The 26,210-nt window shown below is 46.1% G+C and overlaps 2 protein-coding genes across 5 annotated transcripts in view; both read right to left on the reverse strand.

The window, feature by feature from the left end:
- Window positions 1–2,187: 2,187 nt before the first annotated feature.
- Window positions 2,188–19,387, reverse strand: Akap8 (A-kinase anchoring protein 8). Of its 2 annotated transcripts, XM_076919643.1 has the most exons (14): window positions 19,239–19,387; window positions 17,360–17,398; window positions 16,336–16,368; window positions 15,578–15,857; window positions 14,709–15,192; window positions 14,174–14,303; window positions 13,934–13,980; window positions 12,498–12,531; window positions 10,632–10,719; window positions 9,239–9,380; window positions 8,868–8,961; window positions 7,481–7,611; window positions 4,773–4,868; window positions 2,188–4,036 (listed from the first exon to the last, which is right to left on the reverse strand). In XM_076919643.1, exons 1-14 carry the CDS (start codon window positions 19,255–19,257, stop codon window positions 3,575–3,577), a joined length of 2,079 nt encoding a protein of 692 aa, XP_076775758.1. In that variant the 5' UTR covers window positions 19,258–19,387; the 3' UTR covers window positions 2,188–3,574. The 2 variants fall into 2 exon arrangements, with proteins under 2 accessions (XP_076775758.1, XP_076775759.1); XM_076919644.1 differs by lacking the exons at window positions 15,578–15,857; window positions 16,336–16,368 and having other exon boundaries at window positions 19,239–19,372.
- Window positions 19,388–19,598: 211 nt separating this feature from the next.
- The window catches only part of Akap8l (A-kinase anchoring protein 8 like), a 31,021-nt gene continuing 24,409 nt past the window's right edge, over window positions 19,599–26,210 (reverse strand). For all 3 annotated transcript variants that reach the window (XM_076919647.1, XM_076919646.1, XM_076919645.1), the window contains 2 exons: window positions 20,070–20,165; window positions 19,599–19,960 (listed from right to left, as the gene is read on the reverse strand). In XM_076919647.1, coding sequence (XP_076775762.1) covers window positions 19,667–19,960; window positions 20,070–20,165 — 390 coding nt within the window. In that variant the 3' untranslated portion in view covers window positions 19,599–19,666. The remainder of the gene's footprint in view (window positions 19,961–20,069; window positions 20,166–26,210) is intronic.

Here is a 26,210-nt window from a genome sequence, read left to right on the forward strand (position 1 = left end):
CAGGTTCTCAGTGTGGCCCTGTTTGGATTTGGTTATGTAGACCAGGCTGGCCCCACGTTTATAGAGATCTGCCTGCTTCTGCTTGCTGAGTGATGGGATCAAAGGCATACACTGCCACACCTGGCATCAGGCTTATTTTTGGAGACTGCTCCCCTTTGTAGTCCAGGCTGAAATCCTACTGGGTCAGCCTGAGTTCAGGGCTGGGCCTCCACACCAAGGCAGGAGTCAATGTTAATGAGAATGAAGACTTTAAGGATGAACATATCTTGGAGGCCATGGCCCACTTTAAAAGTTACTAGGCCGAGGGTGATAGTGCATGCTTGGGATCTCAACACTTTGAAAGAGCATGTCTAGCTTGAACTACAAAGCAAGATTTAAAACCCCAAGTTTGACCCCAGCACCCCAAAAAGCCTAGTCAGTTGTAGCGCAAGCTATATAGTGTTAAGATGCCAACCAAGGGATGTGAGATCTTATCTCATTAAAAAAAAAAAATGACATCTAAGCAGGGAGTAAGGCACCCTACTAAATATGCACTCTGATATCCAGCTGCAATCCCAGAGCCACGAGCCATTCTTTCAACAGTGCCAAAGGGCTCAGTAATAAGAAACTGAGGGTAGATTTTCTTTACTGTATGCACTCAATGTAGTTTATTTTTTAGCCAAGAATCTTATGCAGCTAAACTTGGCCTTGGAATCCCTACGATGACTGATGACCTGAACTCCGAGTGCTGGTGTTAAGCATGCCTTAAATTGGCTAACAGTGTTGTGACAAGAGGAAGTGATGTGATTATATGAATCTGAGTGTGGGAAACCAATTACTCTTGTACAAGTTGCCCAGCACTTTTCTCTTTAGCCCTGCTGGGGAGTAAACCCCGGACTTCACATGCTAGGCAAGCTTGCTTTCTTTTTTTTTTTTTTTTTTTTTTCTTTTTTTTTTGTTTTGTTTTTTTGAGACAGTTTCTCTGCGTAGTACTCAGAAATCCACCTGCCTCTACCTCCCAAGTGCTGGGATTAAAGGTGTGCGCCACCACTGGCCGGCCAGGCAAGTTTTCTAACAAAGCTATTTATCTTTTAAATTTCGAGATACAGTCAAATTAAGTTGACTAGGCAGACTTCAACCTCTGAAGTAGCTGGGATTACATGTCAGGCTTTAAAATCTGTTTTTAGAGCTGGGCAAGGTAGCCCACATCTTCCTTACTGGAGTGGCAGAGGCTGGCAGACAGATCTCTTTAAGGTCAGCTGGAATTACAGTGAGACCCATAATAAAGACCTACTTTTAAAATGAATGTGCCCTATGGGAAAGTTCATGTTTATCAGTAAGACTCATACCCAAGTAATTTTTCCTCATCTTGGTGAGTTTACTTAACACTATGTATAATAAAACAACCCAACCCGGGTGGTGGTGGCGCACGCCTTTAATCCCAGCACTTGGGAGGCAGAGGCAAGCAGATTTCTGAGTTTGAGGCCAGTCTAGTCTACAGAGTGAGTACACAGAGAAACCCTGTCTCGAAAAGCCAAAAAAAAAAAAAAAAAAAAAAAACAAACCCAAAAACCAAACCCATATATATTAATATTAAATGGGGGGAAACACACACACTTAAAATGAGATGTTTATCAATGGCAGGCCTACTTAAAAAATTCTTAATCTCAAGCCAGGAAAGGTAGAGGCAGGTGATCTCTTGAGTTTGAGGCCAGCCTGCCTGGTCTACAGAGCTAGTTTCAGAGCGGCCAGGCTACAGAGAAACTGTCTTTAAAAACAAAACTTTTTTTTTCTTTTTTTTTTGAGACAGGGTTTCTCTGTGTAGCCCTGGCTGTCCTGGAGCTCACTCTGTAGACCAGGCTGGCCTCAAAGTTAGAAATCCGCCTGCCTCTGCCTCCCAAGTGCTGGGATTAAAGGCGTGCACCACCACTGCCCGGCCAAAACAAAATTTAAGTCTCTTTTTCACACTGCTGTTTCTTTTTTGGAGACTGTCAAAAATAAAGTTGGAAAGATCTCACCAGGTAGGGTGTTGGCTGCAAAACCTCCTGATGACAGGGGTTGGATCCCTGGGATCCATAAGTTGTCTTCTGGGTGGCATATTCATGTGCACACACTAAATAAGTAAATATGAGTTGCTTGCCAGGAGGCCTTGAGTTTCATTCTCAGATCAGAAACACGCACACACACACAAAATCTAAACACCAGTAATTAATGAACAGAAATGTCTCCGTGGCATCAATTTATTGCTTGTTTTGACATTGATATTCCCATAGTTCATCTCATACCCCCTAGTACTGCTCCTTGACAGACATGCTGATGAAATTGCTGCATATTTTATTGCCTTTCTTAATAAAATTCCTCACTGGCTGATCTTTCCAAGATTTGAGCTGTGTACAGTCAATGATGGACACAGCACTGTAATTTCAAAAGGAGGCAAAACCCCCATCATTCTGAGCCTATAAACTTAGTACATGCTAAGCCTCCCTTTCTCAGATTCAGAACTGCCAAAGAGATATTATTTGCTTAAAATGAAACACCTTTACTTAACTGCATGAGCCTTTTATAGATAGATCTCATCTATGGGAAGTTTACATTTGTTTTTCATCAATGGAGTAATTTCATGTTTTTTCCCCCTACGTGTTTTTAGGTGGAAATAACAAAATTAAGAAAAAACAAAAACCACATAATCCTGCACTAATAGAGGTGGAACACAAGCATCCAACTGATTAGCAAGCCCCGAACAGTGAATCAATGCCTTCAAAGGGTCTTCATGCTAGAGGCTCAGGTGAGTAGGCTTCCTGTGGAGCAGACAGTGATAATCTCATACATAGGCCAAGGCCACTGCCATATCATGCCAACTGTCTAAAGTTAACAGGATGCTGCCACATCTGGTAAGAAGCACAGAACACAATGTATTATAAAACCAAAGCCCAGATGAGCATGGCTGTACACACATGGCTCCAGTACTCCAGAGGCTAAGACAGGAGGATTGCATTCAAAGGCTTGGGCCAAGCAAGATGCTATTTCAATGCCAAAGCTGAAATAAAGGCCTTAAAAAATGGTCTGATGTTTATTGAAACAGGCAGGACTTTATTAGTGTGTGTGTGGCCACTATTTTAGCTCTTGCACACATGGATGGTTGAATTGTGTATGTCCCACATCAACCATGCATAGGTGAATAAGGGAATTTCCCCTAAATAATTAAAAATTTTTTTTCTCAAGCAAGTTATATTTGTATCAGATTGCTTCTCAAGAGAAAAAGCAAAATAAAATGAAACAAAGACCAAACAAAAACACAACACAAAACAAATCCTCACATTCTGTCCACTCTAGGACTTAACAAGTATCAGGAAGATCTAACTTTATTATTCTAACTGCAGTGCACAGATGGCCATCAAAGGCCACTTGGGAAATCGGTTTACCTCTTTTTGTATTCTAACAGAGGTGGGAAACCATCCTACTGTATAGCATCAATCCTTGAGGTACATTGGGAAGGAAATGGCCCAGTCTTTCCACCAAATAACACACACCCGAGTACAGCTTATAAAACAAAAAGGAACACATGATATACACATCCCTTGAAACAGGGAAAAGATCATTCTCTGGGAATATCTTTGGACTCTGCATCAGTTTGTTCCAGCTCATCTTCCAAGATTCCTGGGATAGCTACGACAGGTAACGTGCTTCCTGTGTCTGCTGCTGGCATGGCTGCTTCATTTCTGGCCTCAGCAGCCTCACCTCTGGTCTTGTCTTTGATGTTGCTGGTTTCAGATGCGGTTTCAGATGCTGTTTCACAGGTCTGCTCTTCTAGTAGTTTTTCAGTGTGGGGGTCACTACTGGCCTCTGCTGTGTGCACAGGCCCTTCCATCTCAGCCAGGACTTCGCTGTGCTCTGCAGCCGGTTCTCCGTCCCCCTCTACAGCCCTCACTGCGGCTGTGATCACCTCCGCTAAGACTTCTGCAGCCACCTCCTCTGCGGTCTCCTCCTTCTCCTCTGCTACATTTTCATCTCCTTCTGTCTCAAGATCAGCAGTTTCATTGACAAAAGGATCCTCGCCCTGGACAAAGAGGAGATACAAATCAGTGCCACAGCCAGGCAGAGACCCAGTCTATGAGCTTGTTTTTAGGAACAAAGTCAGCTAAGCAGCACACTACACCGGCAGACTGCAGCCTTCCAAGCTTCTGGTTTCAGCTGGGTAAATTTGTTTAGAACCTCACGTGTGAGAGTGAGCATTCTACTTATGATATTTACCCTGCCCTCTCCTTGCTTCACCTCTTCCCACAGTCCCCTTCATCCTTTTAAAAACCCACAGCTTCTTAACTAACACACCAGAAGAGGGCATAAGATCCCATTATGTCCCTGGGAATTGGGACTTCTGGAATAGTCAGTGCTCTTAACCTCTGAGCCATCTCCCCAGCCCTATTTCACTGTTTGTTACAAGACCAGGAATTGATAACATGGTTATCCATGCTAACCTCAGTTTCCTGGGCTGAACTGATTCTCCCATGGCTCCAGAGTAGCTGGGACTACAGGCATGTCACTACACTCAGCTTGGATGCTTCTAATAAGCATATCACCAACATTTGCTCAGTACTTTACAGCTAAACAATTATGTTTGTAGGGGATGTGTATTGAATATGAGTAGCATAATGCAGTGATCCAAACAACACCCCCACCCAAGGTCACAGCTAAGTACCAAGACTCTAGTCTCAACACTGCACTCTGGCTACACACATCATACAACTCCTTCACCCCCAAGGCTCTTCTGGTCCATGAGATCCGGAAATACAGACCTTGAGGTATTTTTCCAGCATCTTCACTATATGTTTGTTGTTCAGAACACTCTTAGCCACATGGAGACTTGTCTTCTTGAACTGCTCAGCAGCCAACTGCAAAGGCACCGAAAGCAGGCTTTTAAAGTAGCCACAAGAAACTAGGAAACTAGCCAGGGTGTATGATGGCTAGTTTAAGTGTCAACCTGCCACAACCCAACCACCCAGAAGTCTCAATGCTGTACTGTCTAGATCAGGCTATCCTGAATCAGTGGAGTGGCATCAATCCCTGGACTATGTAAGAGGAGAGAAAACCAGCTAAACACTAAGCATGCATGCATTCATTCTCTCTGCTCTTGACTGTGGATGTGACAGTTGCTCCAGGTTTCAGCCTTCCTCAAAATGATGTGGTGCATAGCCTGAAATTATTGAAGTAAACCTTTTCTCTACTAAGTTGCTTTTGGTCGGGGTATGTTGTCACACACAGTAAGAAAGAAAACTAGGATACTGACAAGCTTTCGTGACACGCAACTGCCGTCTTTATTTTGGAGGAAAATCTCAAAATGCCAAATAGAAAAGTACCAGAGAGCCCTTGAAATAAAAGCAGTACAATTAGGTGGAAAGGTTGTTCTATTATAGGAAAAAACTAGCTATGACTCCTAAGACCATGTAGCATGTGCACAGGCAAGGTTAAATAGTGAGCACTTAGAGGCGTGCTGGTCTCACCTTTAACTCTGAGTTCAAGGCCAGTCTGGGATAGATGGCCAGTTTCACACTAGCCAAAGCTACTTAGTGAGACCGTATCTCAACACACACACACACACACACACACACACACACACACACACACACACACACACACACACCAAAATAAGTTGTGTAGACTAAACAGGAAAAAAGGACAACCTTTTTAGTTTGGGGGGGCTATATTGCTCTCATAGTAAATCCCAGCAGCATCAACCAAAACTTTAGATTATGCAAGCATGGTGGTGCAAGCCTTTCAGCCCAACCTCTATAGGGTGAGATCCTGTCTCAAAAAAGTAGTTCATGAGCTACTTGACTGCTTTGAGGCTTATCTTTCCATATACCAACTCCTGGCTTGTAGACTGCTATTCTGCAGATCTCTGAAGGTCCTAGAGGAACTGAAGAAATGATGGTTCAGTGGCTAAAAAGACTTTTTACTCTTGTAGAGGATTCAGGACTTATTCCTAGCATCCATATGGCAGCTCCCAAATAGAACCTCTAACTCCACTTAAAGGGTATCTGGGACTTTTCTGACATCCATAAGCATCAGACAATCACGTGGTACACAGGTATACGAACAGGCAAAACAATCATACATATCAAATAAAAACAACAACAACAACAACAACAACAAAAAGCAAGCACTAAAAGATGAGATGTAGCCAGGTGGTGGTGCATGCCTGTAATTCCAGCACTACTCAGGAAGCAGAGACAGGTGAATCCCTAAGTTCCAGGACAACCAGGACCACACAGAGAAACCCTGCCTCAAAAAATACAAAATAAATAAATACGAAGAGATGGATTGCTAGCCAGTGTCATTCTATCTTGAAATGAGCCAGCAATGCAGCCACGTTACTCTCTATCATCCACGGCTGCTTCTGCAGATCTACAACACCTGCACCATACAATGCAGAGCAGATGCTCTTGGCCCACAGAGCCATCCCAACTGCAGGGAGCTGACTTCATGGTCCTTTCAGATAAAGTCCAAGGACATTCAAGTCTCCTATAAAACAGACTGGTGTTTGCACAGGGCCTAGGCATATTCCCCTACGTTTTACATGACTTACAAGCCTAAGAAAACTAGTTGTGCAAACAGCTATGATAAGGTATTGGTTAGGGAACACTAGAAAGAGCAGTGCATTCAGTACAGTTGCAATTCTTATACCACAAGTTAGTTAGTTTTTGTTTGCTTTTTGTTTTTCGAGACAGGGTTTCTCTGTGTAGCCCTGGCTATCCTGGAACTCACTCTGTAGACCAGGCTGGCCTTGAACTCAGAAATCCGCCTGCCTCTGCCTCCCAAGTGCTGGGATTAAAGGCGTGCACCACCACTGCCTGGCTATACCACAAGTTTCTAAGCTCCAGTTGGTTCAATCTGTGATTGTAGGATCACAAATAAAGATATAATTATATCTAAGATCAGACTCCCACAAACCCAGCAACAAAGCCCTGTTAATCCCCAGGTTAAATCTTTAGCCTCAGCCTCATCAATGGAAGACCAAACCAGGTCAGTTCTCCTGGTCTCACCTCACTGACATCCAATTTTTCAGCAACTGGAAACTTAACTCTGACTTGTAGAAAACAGTTTCAATTCAGAATTTCAACTAATATAATAGCCAATCTATGCGCCAAATTTCTGTGTTTTCCTTCCCGTCTCTTTTTGAGAGAGGCTGAGGCAGCCTGTCAGGGCATACACCTTCAGTACTTGGGAGGCAGAGTGAGAGGCCAGCTAGAGCTACACAGTGAGAGCCTGTTTGAAACAAAAGAGGAGAGGATGCAAACCTGCCTCTCAACTCAGCCCCCAGGTAGGTGGGAATGAGAGGTGCATTCCACCAAGCGCACCTGCATTCGCTACGGACTGTGGAGTGAAGGTTACAGTAAGATGACAGGTTTACTGCAAGACCTGACGGCACGCAGCCGTCTGATGTCACCCAAATGGCAGCAGAGGAATGGTCACCCCAGGAGCCAGCCAGCATCAAAAGACTTACCCTTCGATTATGGTTATGGTCCACAGAATGCAGATGCCGCTGGAGGAGCTGGTGCTGTGCAGGAATAAGCATGTCACAGGCTAGGCAATGTGCGGCTTCTATCTTTTTGAAGAAATGCTCCTGGCCAATCCCTGGAATGGAACCCAAACAAACAGCTTTCTTCCTCCTCTCCAGCAAGGTCCACATTGTCTCCATTCTACCCTTTAGGATACTTTTAGGACAGAACGTGAGACCTGCCCCACTGTAAGGAATGTTTTGTCCACATCTCATCCTTCCAGTTGTGTCTGCACCAGGAGAGAACCATTTGGCGCTCCACATCCCTCTGATGGGTTGTCAACGCAGCTGTGTTCTCATTTCACTGCACTCAGGGCTTCTCTCCACTAAGTGCCCTTCCAGAGCACGTGGCTTCACATTTTAGGCAGCCCTTGACTACCAAACTGCACTGTTTTTGTTTAGTTTTTGAGACAGGGTCTCAATATGTAGCCCTGGGTATCCAGAGACTTGCTCTGTAGAGTTGTCCTTGAACTCAGAGATTCACCTGCCTCTCCTTCCCAAGTGCTGGATTAAAGGTGTAGGCTACCACCATTTGGTTGGTTAATTTATATTTTTTTCTCCCTTCTCTTCTCCCTCTTGCTCTGGTCCCCGCTGGCTCAGGCCAGCTCACTCTGTACACTGTAGCTGTCTTAAGACACTCATACAAGGGAATCAGATCTCATTACAGATAGCTGTGAGCTACCACATGGTGCTGGGATTTGAACTCATGACTTACCGAAGAGCAGTCAGTGCTCTTAACCGCTGAGCCATCTCACCAGCCCCCATAATTTTAAAATAAAAAAACAAAAACAAAAACAAAAAACAACCTTGTATGTATAAGCAGCTTGCTTGCATATGTCTGCTCACCACATGTGCCTGGTACCCAAGGAGGCTCCCTGGAGGCCAGAAGAGAGCATCGTATCCCCTAAATCTGGGGTTAGAGACAGTTGTGAGCTGCTATGTTGAGCTGGGAATCAAATTCAAAAACTGTAGGAGACCAGCCAGTGCTCCCAAGTGCTGAGGCACTTCTTTAGTCCCTGGGCTATTTTTTTATGGTGTGGGGATTAAACAAATGCTGGCCTCATACATGCTAGCTAAGTAGCATAACAGATAAAACTATATAAACGTTTGCATTCTGTCTTCTTCAATCTATTTATTTTACGTGCTGATATTTTGTCTGTCCTCATACAGAGGGTATTGGATGTCCTGGGACTGGAGCCCTGAATGACTGTGAGCTGCCGTGTGTGGTAATAGCAACCACACTGAGTCCTCTGGAAGAGTAACCAGCCTACACGAGTCATGTTCTCCACCTTAAGAGCATCTTAACAACGTGGACACTGGGATCACAACTTACCTTTGAATGGATCTGGTTTGGGTTTAGGGCTTTCCTTCTCCAACAACTCCTGACGCCGTTTCTCAATTTTCTTATTCCTGTTTATGATGTACTCCTAGAAGGATTGGGAGATGCCACCAACACACCACTAAATGACAACACACTACTATGGGCATTTCTCAACTGTAGAGTGTGACAGGTGCTACTGTGGCAGCTCCATGGGTAAAACCTGCTGTGGTCAGAGCTATTATTACTCTGTGACACAGCAACATGTACAGTAGTTTCAATTTGGGAAAAGAAATTGTATCATGCTTAGGACTCTCATTCTTCTTAACCCCTCAAAGGGTCCTTACACTTTCAAGGGTGTCTACAAACACCACAGCATACTCTACCTGGAGAAATTCCACTGTCTTGTCGGGCAGTTTGGTGCTTATAAATCGCAAGGTCTCTTTGTGAAATTTACTTTGCAGATGCTTTTGAATTTCTTCATCTTCAAAGCTACGAAACTTGCATACAGAACAGGCAAACTGAATCCTAGAGAGAACACAGAAAGAAGTGGTAATACAAAGATCACCAGCTCATCTCTGGGTAGAGAAATCAAAAAAACCCACCAGAATTCCTCTTGTCCTTAAAAGAGTTAAGGAGAGCCTCCTCCAGTTTCAGTCTTTCAGGTGTTGAGCCACTAAGCCCAGCTAGGAAACAGCATCAGATGGTAGCACCCGAGCCTCAAGAGCAGGAGTTATAGTCTGAAAAAACTGCTCAGCAACTGACATAAAGCTTAAAGACCTGCACCAATCTGCAGGTGGAAAAGAGGACAAAGTCCTTCAAACTGTGTTTTGACCTTCATAAGCATCTGTGGTAGATGTGCACTCATACACATAAAAAGGGGACCTCTGACCGGGCAGTGGGATACACGCCTTTAATTCCAGCACTCAAGAGGCAAAGGCAGGCAGGATCTATGAGTTCGAGGCCAACCTGGTCTACAGAGTGAGTTCCAGGACAGCCAGGGCTACACAGAGAAACCCTGTCTATAAAACAAACAAACAAACAAAAAAAGGGGGGGATACTCTGGGTAAACAATGTCCCACCCCTCGACAATGGGAAATTTAAAGTCATTTGGTCCTAGGAGATAACTCTATAGGTAAGAGGACTTTTATGTAAGGACAGTGACAAAGAGCAACAGATTCTCATATAGCCATTAGCTGCTTAATCATGAGGGAGAGTCCCACGATGGAGCCAGACAGACACTGTACAAGCCTGGCATTTTAGCATTCTTGTTTGATACAAAATCTGGTCAGCAGAACCACATACACAGGTATTCTCAGTCTGCTGAATCCCAAGATTGTCTAGATTTGAACAGGGAATCAAGACACTGTCCTACCAGTTCTATAATGAAGTTCACTTTCTGGGAAGGGACTGTCAAGTCAGGAGACAGGACTGGACATTCCTTGGACCTGCCGAAGAGTTACGAGAACTCTCACAGTTCTCACAGTTCGAGCATCGGGCTCGAATTCCAAAGGTGAGGAAAGATGGTAGTCTCAGAAGTTGGATTCTCCAAGCAAGACCAAAGTTAACTAACTACATCCATCTTTCACACACTTCTCTAAGTTGTATCTTCCATTAACCTGGATAAGATTTCTTGACAGCTGGAGTTATAAAACCAAACTCCTGTGCATTACAGAGGGAGGACATGTGACTTGGAGAGCCTGACAGTGCCCAGATCCAATTGCCTTCGGTGGGGGATCTTTACCTGGCCCTGATGGCCTCACTTCACTAGCCCCTCACCTGTCAGCTGCTCGGTCCCGCATCCTGTCTCTTCTCCTTTGTTTCTCCCGTCTCTTCTTCACATCCTCGTCCTCATCCTCCTTTTCTCCTGTAACAGAAAGTCCCCTCAAGACACTGAGGAGCCTGCAGGAGAGGTCAGCTCCAGAGCCAAGTTGGATGCTGCAGCTTGGCAGCCACCACACCTTGTGCCCAGCTTCCATTACTTTTGTGGCAGGGCTAGGATACCCCAAGGCATCGAGGAGCTGTTAGAGGTTCCTGATGTACCAGGACCTTTGATGAGAACCCAGAGGAGTTGCCTCACTCCTCCCATGGCCTGATGGGCAGAGGCCCATCCCACTCATGGCCACCTACTCTGTTCTGTCCCAGGCTGCTTGTCCAATATAGCACTTTGTTGTTGGCTCTTCTCCCACATCACTCAAAGAGCTGCACACATCCCCACAGAGGCAGCAGCTGGAAAGCCTCGGGAAGTAGAGCAAGCTGCACTGCCACCCTCCGTCCACCTCTAGGTGGGCTATGGTGACTGTCCTGTTGGCTTCACCTCAACTAGGGACTCAGCAGGTCTGACAGTCCTTGCTGGCCCAATCTCTAGCTTCCACTCACAAAACCAACCTTGGACTTTCCCAAGGCCAAGTGGGAAACAATCCTAAAAACAAAAATGGGAAGAGACCAATTGGTCCTCCCATCCATTCCCTGGGGCTGGCATAGCTCCCAGGAAAGCCCTGTGGCCAGCATCTCAGCAGGAGACCACGCCAGAGCCCCAGGCTCAGGGCTGGATGCTGAAAAAAGGTTGGATAAGCATCTGAACTGTAACCCCTACCCCTGATGCCAGTCCCGATACTGTCCCACGAAGATGGCGACCGGCGTGCGCTGCTCAGAAGCCTCTCAAAAGGACGTGTGGGACTTTTGGCAAGAGGTCACTGCCTGAAACTATGACTGCTGTTTAATAGCAAAGTCATCCCGGTTGGGTAGCAGGACCTGTGCGCAACAAACATGTCACCTTTGCTTTAGCATTTACCCGGCTGCATGAACTGCTGAATGCTGGGGCGATCCCGCGCTGTGGACAAAACTTTAATGTGTAGGATGGGGACATCTAAGGGTTTGCTAACCTGAGAACCTTAAAGGAGCCAAAGGCCTTCTGATTGTAAGGGATAAGGACAGGTCCACACAACAGGGAGAAAGACAAGTGGCTGCTGGGTGAGCCTAAGGCCTCGCTGCTCAGGCTGATTCTCGCCCTTGTGGTATAACCTTTGTTGGGCTCTTAGGTCTCCTGTCCTAGAACTAACAAAACCCGTTCAGTGATAACTGCCTTTAGATACGGGCCTGAGTACATCTTACAGGCCATCCTCCCATGACCTCAGATCAACCACAGCAGGTATTTGCTCTCTGTCCACAGGTACTGAAGCTGCCAGTATTTCTTGCAGAGGCAAGGGTGCAAACTGAGGCTCACAACTGAGAAAAAAAAAAAAAAAAGAAAAAAGAAAAAACAAAGAACAAACCAACCCCTGGTGGGAATGAAGACGGGCCAGAAGATGAGAATAGAAAAGGGCCTCTTTCTCTTCAGATTTCTGAAGCCCCTCCCTTTTCTAACATGGGCATCACAGATACCCAGAGATGGCTTTCCTACCTCCTACAACTTGTATCTATCGAGGCAAAGGAACTCCTTTCAAGCAAATCTTGCTCCAAACACTGGAACCAATCTTTGGGGGCTAGTCCCCACAGTGTGGGCCCACTGCACAGCCGCAGCTCCTCTGCCATAAACCATGGAGTTCTCCATGAAGTCTGTTTTGCTCAGAAGCTGGCTGGGAGCTGGGCAAGGAGTGTGTGTCAGATAAAGAAAGATTACAAAAGATACTAGGCGACACCTACCTCTCTGCTTCCTGGAGTCACAGAATTCATCCTCCTGAAAAAGGGCACATACAATGTCAGGCAGTGAGGTGGAAGTTCCAGAATTCACTCTAACCAGCCCCTGCAGGCCCTCATACCTAGTATTTGGTCTGACCATAGACCTTGGCCTGGTATGGTGCTGGGAAAGGAAGCAGTACCAAGAAACCTCAAGCCATAGAGTAGAGCTCAAGTGTCATGATATAATTCATTGCTATTAGAAGACCATAAAGGTATTTTTTTTTCTACAGTGACCAACTCGGTTCTCTCCAAAGTGACAGAACCTGCCCAGGAGCAAAGGCATGCCACACAGTTCTGTACCACAGAAAAAGAGCTTATCCACTGGCAGGAAACCAGCTCCAAGCTGTGGCATTCTACTTCTAGTACTGATGGGAAACAGGTTTTCCTAAACCTCAAAGTATGTGTTTAGCATCCTAACAAATTAGTATAAATACAGATCCTAGGATTATCTAGGCAGAGCCAATGCCTCGGGGAGGTAAGTCTGAGATCTATCTACGAGAGACTTCTAGCCTCAAGAGCCATGTCAACTGAATGGGGAGCAAGAAATATTCTTAGAAAAGCTTCAGAGTTGGTGGTGGTAGGTGGGTGGAGCATTTGGAGAACATGGTTGAAACCTTGGATTCTACCACCTGCAGCCCAAAAGAACACAGCTATTCAAGATCCTGTCAGCCTACCCTCACCTGGCTCTCCACCTGAACATTACAAGTACCCAGAGGAAACCTTCTGACACCTTGTGCATTCCTCAGGACTAGCTTTTACCGACACTCCCCAGTGATTGGGTACCAGGACAAGAGGCTAGACAGGGTCAGCAGCACTCTGCAGAGCCCCACCATTAGACTAGAAGGCTGATGGCTAGATTCACTGTAAGGCAAGGGAAATGGTTTGGGAGCTTTAAGAAAGAGAACAGTGGCCGGGCGGTGGTGGTGCACGCCTTTAATCCCAGCACTTGGGAGGCAGAGGCAGGCGGATTTCTGAGCTCGAGGCTAGCCTGGTCTACCGAGTGAGTTCCAGGACAGCCAGGGCTACACAGAGAAACCCTGTCTCGAAAAACAAACAAACAAACAAACAAACAAACAAACAAAAAAAAAAAAAAAAAAAAAAAAAAGAAAGAGAACAGTGAATGATATATATCCCTGGGAGACCGCCTTTCAGAAGGGAAGAGGAAGAATAGATCTGGGGAAGAGGAGGAGTCTGGGGGGACTGAGAAAGAAGAGAAGCTTTTTTTGGGATGCAATGTATGAAGAAAGAATTAAAAACAAGCAAACACAAGAACAAAACAGTTATGGAATACACACAAAAGGTATGTGGTTGATTCAAACAAAATAGCTACTTTCACCTCTGTGAGGGAAAAAAAAAAAGCAAGCAAGCCCAGAGACAAACAGAATCTGTGTAGAACTTACCCCCCTGAATTCTTCATCTCCTGACCGTAAGTCACCAGCTCCATCATCTGCCAGATACAAGACAGTGTCAGCCCCTAGGTGGACGGCTCCCAGAGCACTTCCACATCCCCAAGCTCAGTGACCAGACTGACAACGGAGCCTCTTCAGCTACGGCAGTGTTAGCCAAACACTGCCACCTCAGTCCAGAGCAGGCAGCTGACTCACATGACACCACCTGGCTCAGTGATACCCAGAGCATACCGTTTTCAGACACATCTCCTTCACTGTCAGCACGGGCCAGTTTAGCATCAGGTTCTTCATACAACGGGAACTGTTTCCGCTTCCTGCCCATGTTCTCTGGTCCAAAGCGTTCAAAGCCTCTCCTCCTGGGCTACAGACACAAACACACGTCATGTACCGCTAGCCTGGGCCTGTCAATGCCCCACAAATAAAGATCAGCATTGTAAGGACAGACAACAAAGGCAGGAAAAAGCCATCAAAAAAGCAAGAGAGACTATAACAGGAGTCCAAAAGCCCATGTCATGCTTGAGGGAGCCAGACAAAGCCACATGCGTGACTTCACTGCTGTGAAATATCTACAACAGGTCAACCCAGGGCTAGAGAACAGATGAGCTGATGCAAACATCTAAAACAAAGTGGTGTAAACTTACTGAGAGTGGAACTGTACACTGGGAAATAAGGGCATCTTACAGTATACAAAGGTACACAACTTTTACCTCAACAAAGCTGTTAGGAAGAAAAGGCAACAAGGCCTGACAGAAACTGGCGAACTTACCCAATCCCGCATCCGAGTCTGGGACCGGCCGCATCCATAAGGCATGGTGCTACCAAAACCGCCCACCCCCTGCATGCCCACCATGCTGTAGTCAGGGGCAATGGACTGGGAAAAGAGGGAAGGAGGTGGCCTGTTGGTGGAGGGCCCACCTAGACCACGTCCACCCATGTAGTTCAGCTCATTCCAGGTGGTGGATAAGGGCTCCGAGGGGGCTGAGGGTGGCATGAAGGGGTCACTACGTATGAAGGTGGTTGAGTTGCTCCGGTCCTGGAAGCGGCCTTGGCCGCGGCCCCTCAAGAAGCCATCAAGAGAGCCCCGCTCTGGGGTTGGGTCCCGACAGTCGTTGAATGTCCCACCAAAGCTACCATTGCGGTCAGTTCCCAAGTCAAAGTCATAATCATAACTGTAGCTGGGACGGTAGGGATTGTGCTCAGGTAGACAGGGCCTGGAGTCGTAGGACTCGTATGGCTGGAAGCGGAAGGAGCTGCAAAGGAAGCATACAATCCATCAGGAGCAGCCTAAGCCATCCAGGTTACCCAATAATCTGCCCTCAGCCCAACTAAGGTGACCCCCTTACATTCAGAACAAGAAACCAACCCACCCAGCATCCATGTAAATGCCCTGAAGGCAAATTAGCCTCAGAACACTCATTCAGACATTGCTAACAAGGAGCATGAAGCCCGTGCCAGAAGAATCTTTGGTTAACTTACTTGGCCAACAGTTTAGGAAACCTTCAATGAACCCCCCCCCACAGGGCCCAACTCCTGTCTAATACAGGAACAGGAAAGAGGGCTTTCCAAAAGAGGTGGTACCCATTCCCATGACTCCAGAAAGGGATTCCACCAGGGAAGGATGGAGGCCATAATCACCTGTCTCGGTCCTGCATGCCCTCCCCACCGCTGCTGACCCCACCCCTTCCTCCTTCCTTGGACAACATGTCCAGACGTTGATTGATCTTGGCAATGAGCGAGTCAGAGTTGTCAGTACATGGCTCTGGGACAAAAGAGGCCACATGCACGGCAGAGCTCCCAGCTGCCAGGCCACCATCATTGGTCTTGGTGGCCTCCCACGAGGCTGGGCCGTAACTATAGGGTGTTCCTGCAGGGACACTGGTGTTCTGAGCGTTGTAGTAGTTGTAGTTTTCATAACCTATCAGAAGAAAGAAGAACCATGTTTGGCCTCAGCACATGAGGCTAGCCATGAAATTCTTGTCTGTACACCCACTCCGCCTACCCCACCAAGAAGGAAAAAATTATGGGACCAAGCATCCCCGACATCATACCACAATACACATGTGATCGAGACCAGAGACAAGTGACCACAGGCTGTAGTAGCAAAGCCAGAGGTGGCTAAGAACCTCAGAATAGCAATTCCAGGTACTGACAAAAAAACATTTGAAAACTGTTCCTGCACTGTATCCACAATCCCTCTCGAACAAGTTCAAATTCCCTTTCAGGTTAGTCTAGCTCTGGCACGGCTCAGGGCCCAGCTGCCTTTATTCTCTGTGCTATCAACAGAGCTGTGTACACAGCCAAGATGGGAAAATGGGGACCTGTACCTCAGCCCCTCCAGGTGGCTGTTTAAAGACTCACTTGCCCACCTCAAAATTCCTTTCAGAAGATCTTACCTTGCCAGCTGGCCACACCACCTCCATATGTACCTTAGGAAAAACAAAAATACATAAGCACTGCAATGCCAGAGTTACCTAAGGACAGCTGTCACCTCACTGCACCAGAAGACAGGGTGTGACTGGCAGTGGTCCTTAGCCCGCTCATGTTTTACAGAATGGGTACAAAGCACCATTGATACTGCTCTCCCTGGCAAGCTTGATTTCTCCCATGTAATCCCCAAGACGGTCAACACAACAACGTCAACTGAGAGAACAGTCTGGCCTGGACCTTTGAAAGATCCTCCTACGTAAGCTCATCTTGCACCAGGAGCCCACACCTAGTCATTCCCAATCACACTAAGGCATGGGGTGTGAGTGTGTGTGATACTCTCAACTGAACAAGAGCATATCATGTAGCAGAGCTGTCTTGGAAACCTCCTCATGGGACACACAGCGGCACACAAGCAAGTGGCGTGCCTGCCTCGGTGCTAAGGATTTGGCCTGGGACTGACTGGAAAACAAGGGAAGCCTTTGTCCCTTGGAACGGGCTGAGTGGGGGGCAGGTTCCAGACTCAGAAAATAAGGGTGAGCAAAAACCTAGGCCACACCAGTCTACTGTCTGCTTCTGCTTATTTCTTGAGTTAAAAATAGGTTTTTATCTCTCTAAATGGTCACAAGAAAAGTACCTCAAAAATATGTTCCACAGTATGCTAAACATAAGAATGAACAATTTGTACACATAGACTAACAAGGGGTGGATGGGTGCTGTTGAGTCCTGGGGGCCCTTGCATGCCAAACATACAATTACTGAGTTCCTCTCAGATTTTAAAAGAAACTGTGGTAGTATGGTAGGGGGCGACACAGGGAGCATTCTACTTCCTTATTAGCCTCTGCTCCCTGTAAGTACTCAATAAACTATTTAAAAAAAAAAAAAAAAAAAAAAAAAAAAAAAAAAAAAAAAAAAAAAAAGGCATAATGTACCGTGGTGAGGTACGTAGTGGCGGAAAGCTATGATTCAACCCATTAAGCAGGAACTACTTACCCTGGGTGTTGGCAGGTCCAGCACTCCATGCCCCATAGCCTGTGAAAAGATTATGTGTCAAGATTCTATCCTACCATCAAGAAAATGAGGGTTCTGATATAATATCCAAAAAGTCTACAGGGATTTCTCTTTTCAGAAGTGTCAACTAACAATGAGGGAATGTAGATGAAATCTAGCAACTCTCCATCCCTCACGAGCTGCCCCCAACCCTAAAGGCACACAAACCACACTTTACCTGGCTGAGCTGACATCAAAGCAAAAAAATAGGGGAAGGAAACCAAGTTTGGAGGACACAGGACACAGCATTAGGTCACAGTGCCCATTCTATTGGCCCTGCCACCACATAAGCGGGAAAACTCAGACTGCTGCCAGACATACCACAAAACCAGAAAATAAGCTGGGAAATTTGGCGCCATAAACGTTAGGGTTTGTTTCCATGTAAGTAAACACTCAATGCCCTAGGCTTTCAAACCTCCATCTGAGCTACGAAGCCATCCCTCCAACAGCCGTTTGGACAGAGGGGGATTTCATTCTCTTCATTTGTGTTCCTGGAGCCTAGCACATAGCATGGCACAGTGGCACAGTCCCAGGCTGTCATTTTGACAGTATGAATGGTTATCTCCCTTTCCAGAATTTCCCAAACCCACCTAACACAGTCCCTTAAATGTGTTGACAGGCACCCAGCAAGTACCCCCATACCTAATTGCTACTTAGAACCCAGGGAGGCTGCAAATACTCTACAACCGCATCTGTAAAGTTTTTGGCAGTGAGAAGCACCATGAAGTTCTCTAACCCAAGGAAGTAAAGCAGGATTGTGACAGATGTCTGGTGGAAAGGCAAAGAATGGAAGACATAGATCTAGGATCCCAAAAGGCAAAGAGCACTAGACTGTACCTTAAAATACCCAAGCACACGTGTTCATCACACCTCAGGCCTCTCTGTCAAGTCCTGTTCTAGGGATCTTGTTACTCTGCTGCCTCTCAAGACCACTTCCTTAGCTGCCAGAAGCCACTAACCGCTCCCTGTGCCCACTTTCAACCCCATTCCACATGTTCCAACTATCTCCTGTAGAGAATTTCCGTACAGAGTCAAGGCATCCCAGGAGATTAAAAGCAAATAGCTCGAGAAACAAAGCTTAACTGCAAAAAGATGCTGAAATTTAGGTTAGGAAAGGCAACGTTCCCGCTTCCGCAGACTCCTTGGTCCCTCCAGGCCACCATAATGTTACAGTCAAGAATCCCAGCCCCTCGGGCAGCACACCTCCCTTGGGCACCACACGCCCCGGACATTGCAGAGACCCAGCCAAGTTATCCCGAGGAGCTGCACCGGGTGTTGCCGGCAGTGCACAGCTGGGCTGATCGCGAGCTGCCCGAAAGTCTTCAGAAAAGCGAGCCCAGTGGACACAAGCTCTCAAGGACGACCTGCTGATGAGCTCTGACACTCTCCTCGCGACGGCCGTCGCGGATCCAGCCGGACCTCACCCCCTCGCCTTCCCCCAGCGCTCGCCTTAGCCCCGCCCCTGGGGCCGCCATTTTGTGGCGTCTTCGGAAGAGAAGGCGGGACTGAGACCGCCAGGGTCGTCGGGTCCGGGCGTCGAGGAAAGCCACTCGGCTTGCACGGTGAGAGCGGCCCAGGGCACATCCAGAAACCCTCTACAGCGCTGGCCTCCGCGCCTCATCTGCACCCCCCGCCCCGAGTCCTACCGGCCAATCCACACGCGGCGCCTCGGGAACGATTGTGCAGAGGCCCAATAAGGGAAGCGCGCGTGTCCGCGCCGACTCTACACAACCGGGCTGCGGCAAGTGCGTTCCGGCTGCAGGCTAAGCCCGAAGACCACATGCGGCGGCGTCTCCCGTGGTGCAGAATAGCCCATACTAACCTCCGTAGCCTTGCTCCATGTCTTCGACGCGACCCGCCAGCAGATCCTTTTCTTAGCTTCCCTCAGAACGCATGCGTTCAACGTGCAGTCTGCTACTGGAAGATGAAGAGCGTACGTCTCTCCTTCTGGGCGCTACCATTGGTTGCTCTAGTGGGCCCGCCCCCGCCGACCCGCCTAGCCTTCCGGGTTGCAAATCTACAGCATCTCGGGAATTGTGCCTCAAGGGTAAGCTAGTGCGCAAGAGCGTTCAGGTCCGCGCACGCGTGAGCTGTTCTAGCGCGTTTACCCGCACGCAGGCGTACTTAGTATCTGGACACTTCCAGGAGCCCGCCCTCACCATTCACTAGACAAACGAAGATATAGGGTGGGAAAGCACTTTATTAGGCTGGACTTGCAGCCTCAGCTACGTGAGCCCTGCCCGGTAAGGGTTATGGACCCCCACCGCCCTCCTCGTCATCTTCCACGTCGAGGCCCGGGATCCCGCGGATCTGGCACTGCAGCGCCCCGCCCAGCAAGGGTACTGGGCTCTCCTCCTCTTCTGGTGGTGGCGGAGGTGGCGGCGTTGCAGTCCCTGGGGCGGGCTCCAGGGGTACCGGCGGCTGTGCCGGCACGCCCTCTGTGAGCCCTGTCGCTTCACCTGGTGCCCCTTCATCCAGAGCGCCAGCCTCCACCTCGTCTTGTTCCTTCTCCTCCTCCGGGTTGTCAGTGAAAGGATTCTCGCCCTGTAGAGAGTGATAAGAGACCTTAATGGGAAGGAAGAATCACAAGGACAGTATGGGGACCAGGCTCACAGAGGTCAGAACTAGGACAGCGCTTTCGCCTTTGCCTCACCTTCAGATACCGCTCCAGCTTCTTGCTAATGAGCTTGTTGTTGAGAATACTGCGGGCCACCATAAGAGAGGACTTCTTGGACTGCTCCATCATGAGCTATGGGTAGGGCAAACAGGGCTGGTGAGGCTGCTCTAGAAATCCAACAAACCCAGCTGAGGTTCAGATTCACCAATAACTAGACCTAGTGTCTGTAAGTGCACCTTGGGCATAATGTGTCCAGTCACTCTGGACGAGCATGCAAAGAACTAGGATGTGATCTGACCATCCATACCATATTTGCTGTTTGAAACCTGATTTGCTTACATAGAAACTATAGTAAGTGCTGGACTTTCTATAGTTACACAGACTGTAATTCCAGGGCATTCAAATGGAAGGCCTACCTGGACTACAGAGTTTAAAGGCAACCTGGACAACTTTGATTATGTCTCAGAAAATAAAAGATGGCTGGGGCTAGAGAGATGATCGCTCAGTGTGAAAGTACTTGTTAGTATTTCAAAGACTCAGGTTCAATTTCCGCCACCCAGAAGGTGGCTGACAATTTCTAATTCCAGGGAATATGAGGCCTTCTGGTTACCACAGGCACCAGGCACACGCATGGTGAGCAGACATACATGCAGGCAAAACATATGAAAAATAAAAAATAAAACATAAAAAGGGGAAGGGGGCCATCTGGAGATAATATAATAGTTTGATGATAGAGTGCTTTCTTAGTATTATTCTTAAAGCCCTAGGTTCAATCCCCAGATACACACACACCACCCAGTATAGTAAAACCTATTAAAAGTAAAATGTAGGGCCAGGACTGGTGGCACACACCTTTAATCTCAGCACTCAGGAGGCTGAGGCAGGTGGGCGGATCTTCCTGAGTTCAAGGCCAGCTTGGTCTACAGAGCAAGTTCCAGGACAGCCAGGGCACAGAAAAACCTTGCCAGCCCCCTCCCCCCCCCAAAAAAAAAACCCCAGCAACAACAAAAAACTGTAAAATGTAAAAACAATAAAGGGTCTGGCAAGATGACTCAGTGGGTTAAAGCACTTCTTACCAAGCTTGGCAAATTGAACCCAATTCTGAGGTTACATATGATGGAGAGAACCAAGTCCTCAAGTTGTTCTTTGACTTCTACACACATGCTACCACACACACATGTAGGCACCTAGGAGTAAATTGCCCTAGCACACAGGAGATTGTTTAGAACCATAAGGAGAGTATAAAATCAGCCCTAGCAATGCACACCTGTAAGCCCAACACTTAAGAGGAAGAGAGGACCATTGCAAATTCAAGGCCACTCTGACCTATAGAGTGAATTCCAGGACAGCTTGAACTACATAAGACTGCCAAAACAAAACGAGAATACAAATGAAACTATATTTAAATGTTGTGCATCCTTCTAACTCACATGATTTGAACATGAAGAAATATATAATGGTAAGGTTGAAAAGAGACACTTCTCTACTGCTGAAGCAGTTGGTTACAGACTCAAAAAGCTGTTTGATGGAATACACCAGAAATACAAATTTGCCTCAGTAATAACTAGAAATAAACCAGGGCCTGCTGGCAGAGTACAGAAGACATGAGATGCGGTGTGAATCCTGGGCCTTCTGTTGAGACTGCTATGGTAGTGTAGGGTGTTCTGAGACTTGTTTGGTTGTTTGGAATTATTTTTTGTTTGAGATATTTTGTAGGCCAGGCTGGCCTGAGCTCAGTATGTCGTCCATGCTGGTCTCTCAAATTTGTAGCAATTTTCCTGCTTCAGCCTTCCAAGTGTCGGGATTCCAAGAACATTAGACTATGCCTGGCTTATAAACTGGCTCTGAACTCTGATCCTCTTGATCTCCTAATGCTGGAATTGTAGACCTGTACTATCATATCTGAGTCATTCTGTCTGGAAGATTGCATCAGCGTGCTGCATCATTTCTTCAGTCATAGGAGTACAGACATGATTATGAAACCAAAGAAAGAATGAAAGGGAGTTGGGTCTCTCTCTCCAGCACCAGTGGCCCAGGGCTGCCAGGGTTGGCAACAAGTACTGTTACCCACTGAGCACCTCACTAGACCTGACGGTTTTCTTTATACATTTAATCTATTAATAGACTGAATATTCTCAAGTAACAGATTAAGGTAAAGAATTAGAAACTACTACAGTTTCTCAGTAATTTTCACTGGCCAACACACTGTCCCTTTTTACCCCTCTGTGTGTCCAGAAGTTGAACATAAACAGCTGCTTCCAGACTTTGGTCACAATGGCCAAACATGAGAAATACTTAAAAACAACAACAAAAAAAACCCAACATATATACTTTCAGGTTGGTGCTTTTAATTCTAACCAAGTGAGTATCCCAAATGATAGTGCTTAATTATCCAGTGCTTGCTTGACCTTGCTCCAATAGTGACTTACACTTACTGTGCCAGCATTAAAACAACCAACTATACAGCACCCAGGTAGAAAATAGCCTGATCTGGTCAGTTAGAACACATCTATAGTAATAGCTACTATAGCAGAAGCAGAGACAGAAAGATCAGGTGAACCCAAAGCTCTAAGGTCGGGACAGGCAGAACAGATTCCTCTTACCTGCCTCTTCTCAGCATTGGTTGTTATATTTTTGCTGTGAGATAAAAAGAATGTTTGCTCTTCTGGTGCCATTGCCCTGGATGTCGGCAACCCTGAGTACTCTGATGTGCACACTGGAAATAGCTGCCCAGAATTTCTGTAAGCCAAGCCCCTTGCCTGGCCTGCTCAGGAAGACTTCTTTGAACACTCAAGGTAAACAAATGATCTAATTTTCTTCCTAGTTTTCTAATTATTTATTTTTTATATTTAAAATTCCTAGAGTTTAGTACATGATATGTAGCAAATTTATAAAATGTGCCAGTATTTTCCGACTAAACTAAAATATAGGGCTATAATCCGATTTTGTTGTTGTTGTTGTTGTTTTGGTTTGGTTTTGGTTTTTAGAGACAAAGTTTCTCTGCATAAGCACTGGTTGTTCTAGAACTCCCTCTGCAGACCAGGCTGGTCTCAAACTCAAGAGATCTGCCTGCCTCTCTTTTCTGAGTATTGGGATTAAAGGCTTGTGCCATCATTGCCTAGCAATCCTTTATCTTATTTTTTAAAATACATTTAAGATAAAATCCAGGACTGAAGATGTAACTTGGTAGAATAATGGCATAGCATATGCAAGACCCTAGGCTTGATCTCAGTACATACTCATACCTCCATAAGAACTCTAGAGATCAAGTTTTCTTCTCAGTCATTTGGTGGCTAAATGTAAGCCAAGATTAGGTTTTTATTCCACCTTTATTTATCCTTGACGAATTATTCAGTATTAAACTATAAGGTACTTTCTCAGATCCCAATGGAGGTTAGTATAATATCCAATTGGCTTTCTGAAACCCAAACCTCCTGGCCCTACCTATACTATCACTAAGTTAAACAAATGATTTCAAGGATACACTGGGATCTTGCTAGACTCTCTGGTTGCACTGGCTTTTTGTTTGTGTGTTTTAGTTTTTGGTTTTTCAAGACAAGGTTTCTCTATAGCTCTGGCTGTCCTGGAACTCACTCTGTAGACCAGGCTGACTTTGAACTCAAAGATCAACCTGCTTCTGCTTCCCTAGTGATGGGATTAAAGGCATGGGCCACCACCACCAGGCTTGGTTGTTCTGTTTTATCACTGGCCAACATCAGGGGTTTTTTTTGTATTAAATTGTATTGGCTTTGCAGTAAGTTTTAAATATCTGCTAAGCAAGTTCCTGAACTGGAAACTGCCCTTTGTACAGTATTTTGGCCACTGTTAGACATGCCATTTTTTGGGGTATCTTAACTCCTATCTCCCTTACTACATTCACTAACTTTGAGATCATTTTGCTATAATCATTCAGCTTCTCTAAGAATGTTACTACAGATCTGGCAAGATGGCTTCAATGGGTAAAGGTACTTACTACCTGCCAAATCTAGGGACCTGAGTTCTATCTCATGATGGAGGGAGAAAGCCTAACTCCCAAGAAAGTTATCCTCAGACTTCCACATGTATGGAACAAATGTGCATGCACACCAGCACATATACATAAACAAAATAAATGTAATTTTAAAAATATTGTCACTTTCCCTCCCGATATTTTATGCTAAGAATGCTGCTAGATTCTTGAGTCATCCTTGCAGACCAGATACAAGACTAATTATAATTTAGTGTTTATAAATTACTAATAAGTTTATTTTTATCTTTTCTTTTCACACCTTCCTATTTTTATAATAATCTGATCGATAACTTCATCTTGGAATTATCTTTTTCTGATCTTTGGAATTAAAGTTTAAAAGGCTTCGTAGGTGGTGTAATAGGCAGATGCCTATAATCCCAGCAGTTGGAAAGTAGAGGCAGGGGCACTGAGACTTGAAGGCCAGCCTAGGCTACATTGTGAGATTCTATCTTAACCAAAACCAAACCAAACAGACAAGCAGTGGCTAGGAGATGGCTCAGTCAGTAAGTGCTGGCTATGTGAGCATGGGAACCTGAGTCCAACCTTTAGATACCATATAAAACAGTGGCTGTGGTGGTGTGTGTTTATACCACCACAGGGAAGTAGAGGCAGGCTGATCCCTGGGGTTTGTGGGCCCTCTAACTTAGACTACTTGGTGGGTTCCAGATCAGTTAAGCAAAGGTCAAAAGAAGGGAGAGAGGGTTCATAGTGACATAGTGAGAAACAACATCCTATGGCTGTCTTCTAGCCTCCAAAGCACATGGACTATATGTGCAAACTTCCATATCTATACAACCCTCCCTAACACACACACACACACACACACACACAGAGAGAGAGAGAGAGAGAGAGAGAGAGAGAGAGAGAGAGAGAGAGCGCAAGAGCAAGCAAACTGGAAGCCTAAATTTTACTTAGAGTGGACAGACTTCCAGCGTGGCAGTCTGAGGGGTTCTGGGGTTCCATTCTCTAATGAGACTGATAAGACTTAAAGACAAAACCTACCATTTGAAGTACCTGGAACTGTTCCAAACGACAAACAGTAGATGAAGAACTGCTTAATACAGAAAAGATACTTTGACCCAGTGACACCAACAAATGCATTTCTCTTCCTGCCTCTGCTACTGGTTGCTGAGGCTCAGTTCTAGATGCAGAGGTAATAGCTTAGTTGCCATACAAGAGCCCAGGTTTGCCTTAGGACACAGCATGCTAAGAATACAGGGACCCACATATTCTTGTTCATAAAGGGCCTAGATATGAGAGAGAGAGAGAGAGAGAGAGAGAGAGAGAGAGAGAGAGACAGAGAGAGAGAGAGAGACAGAGAGAGAGATAGACAGACAGACACCAAGAGAATGAGACTCCAGCCAGTTCACATCCACTCATCTCCTTCCTTGGCTCAAACTGTTTGTCTTGGGATGGCTGAACCTTAGAACAGTGAACTCTCAGTATCTTCCCCCAAAGGAATACACTTCATACTCAAGAATGAAGATCAAGATGAAGGTCTCTCTCAAACTAATGGAGAATGTGGAGAAAAGCTGGAGGAAACTGAACTAAAGACTGGCTATATTGCCACCAAACAAAACAAACAGGCAAATCAACCAACCAGAACAAGAGCTAAGCAGCTTCTCTGGATTGAAGTAAATCTCAAACAATAATCTCAGAAACTATCCCTTTAAGAAGTCCCATCTGAGGTAAGCGGGTACTGAGGCTACACTCAAGGTGTCGGTACATGCTAGAGAAACATTCTACCACTAGGCCACAGCTCAGGCCAAGAACCAGGATTTAACCAAATCCGATAGAGTGTAAGTTAAATTCTAGGACACTGCTAGAACAAAAGAACAATAGGCAAGAAATTAATATAGTGCATTAGTTGGTGTGGCTAGGAAAGATAGGAGGTGAATTAAAACCACCCCAGGTGATTCATAGTGTCTCAGGGTAGCAGTAATATGCCAGTAGGCTCCTACCTCAAAGGACAACATCAGACTCTCACTACAGGGATGAAAGGGACTTCACTAGTGGATATATCTCTAAAGAATTTGGCTCATCCTAGGAATGTAGCTTAGTGGTGGAGCGCTTGTCTAGAATGCACAAGGCTTGGAGTCTAACTCCCAACACTCATAGAAAGGAGGAAAACAACAGAATATGGCTAGTCATGAGATCACACGAGTGAG

The sequence above is a fragment of the Arvicanthis niloticus genome, chromosome 22 (genome assembly GCF_011762505.2).
Source record: "Arvicanthis niloticus isolate mArvNil1 chromosome 22, mArvNil1.pat.X, whole genome shotgun sequence".
Classification (NCBI taxonomy): domain Eukaryota; kingdom Metazoa; phylum Chordata; class Mammalia; order Rodentia; family Muridae; genus Arvicanthis; species Arvicanthis niloticus.

What these genes read in the sequence shown, in the direction of transcription:
- Akap8 (XM_076919643.1), bottom strand. An exon ending in GGCATGCAGGACCGAGACAG is followed by an intron (nt 15,193 to 15,577) that starts GTGATTATGGCC and finishes CTTCCTTTGCAG; the next exon opens with CTCCTTCCGCTTCCAGCCAT. An exon ending in AGGAGATGTGTCTGAAAACG is followed by an intron (nt 13,981 to 14,173) that starts GTATGCTCTGGG and finishes TGTATCTGGCAG; the next exon opens with ATGATGGAGCTGGTGACTTA.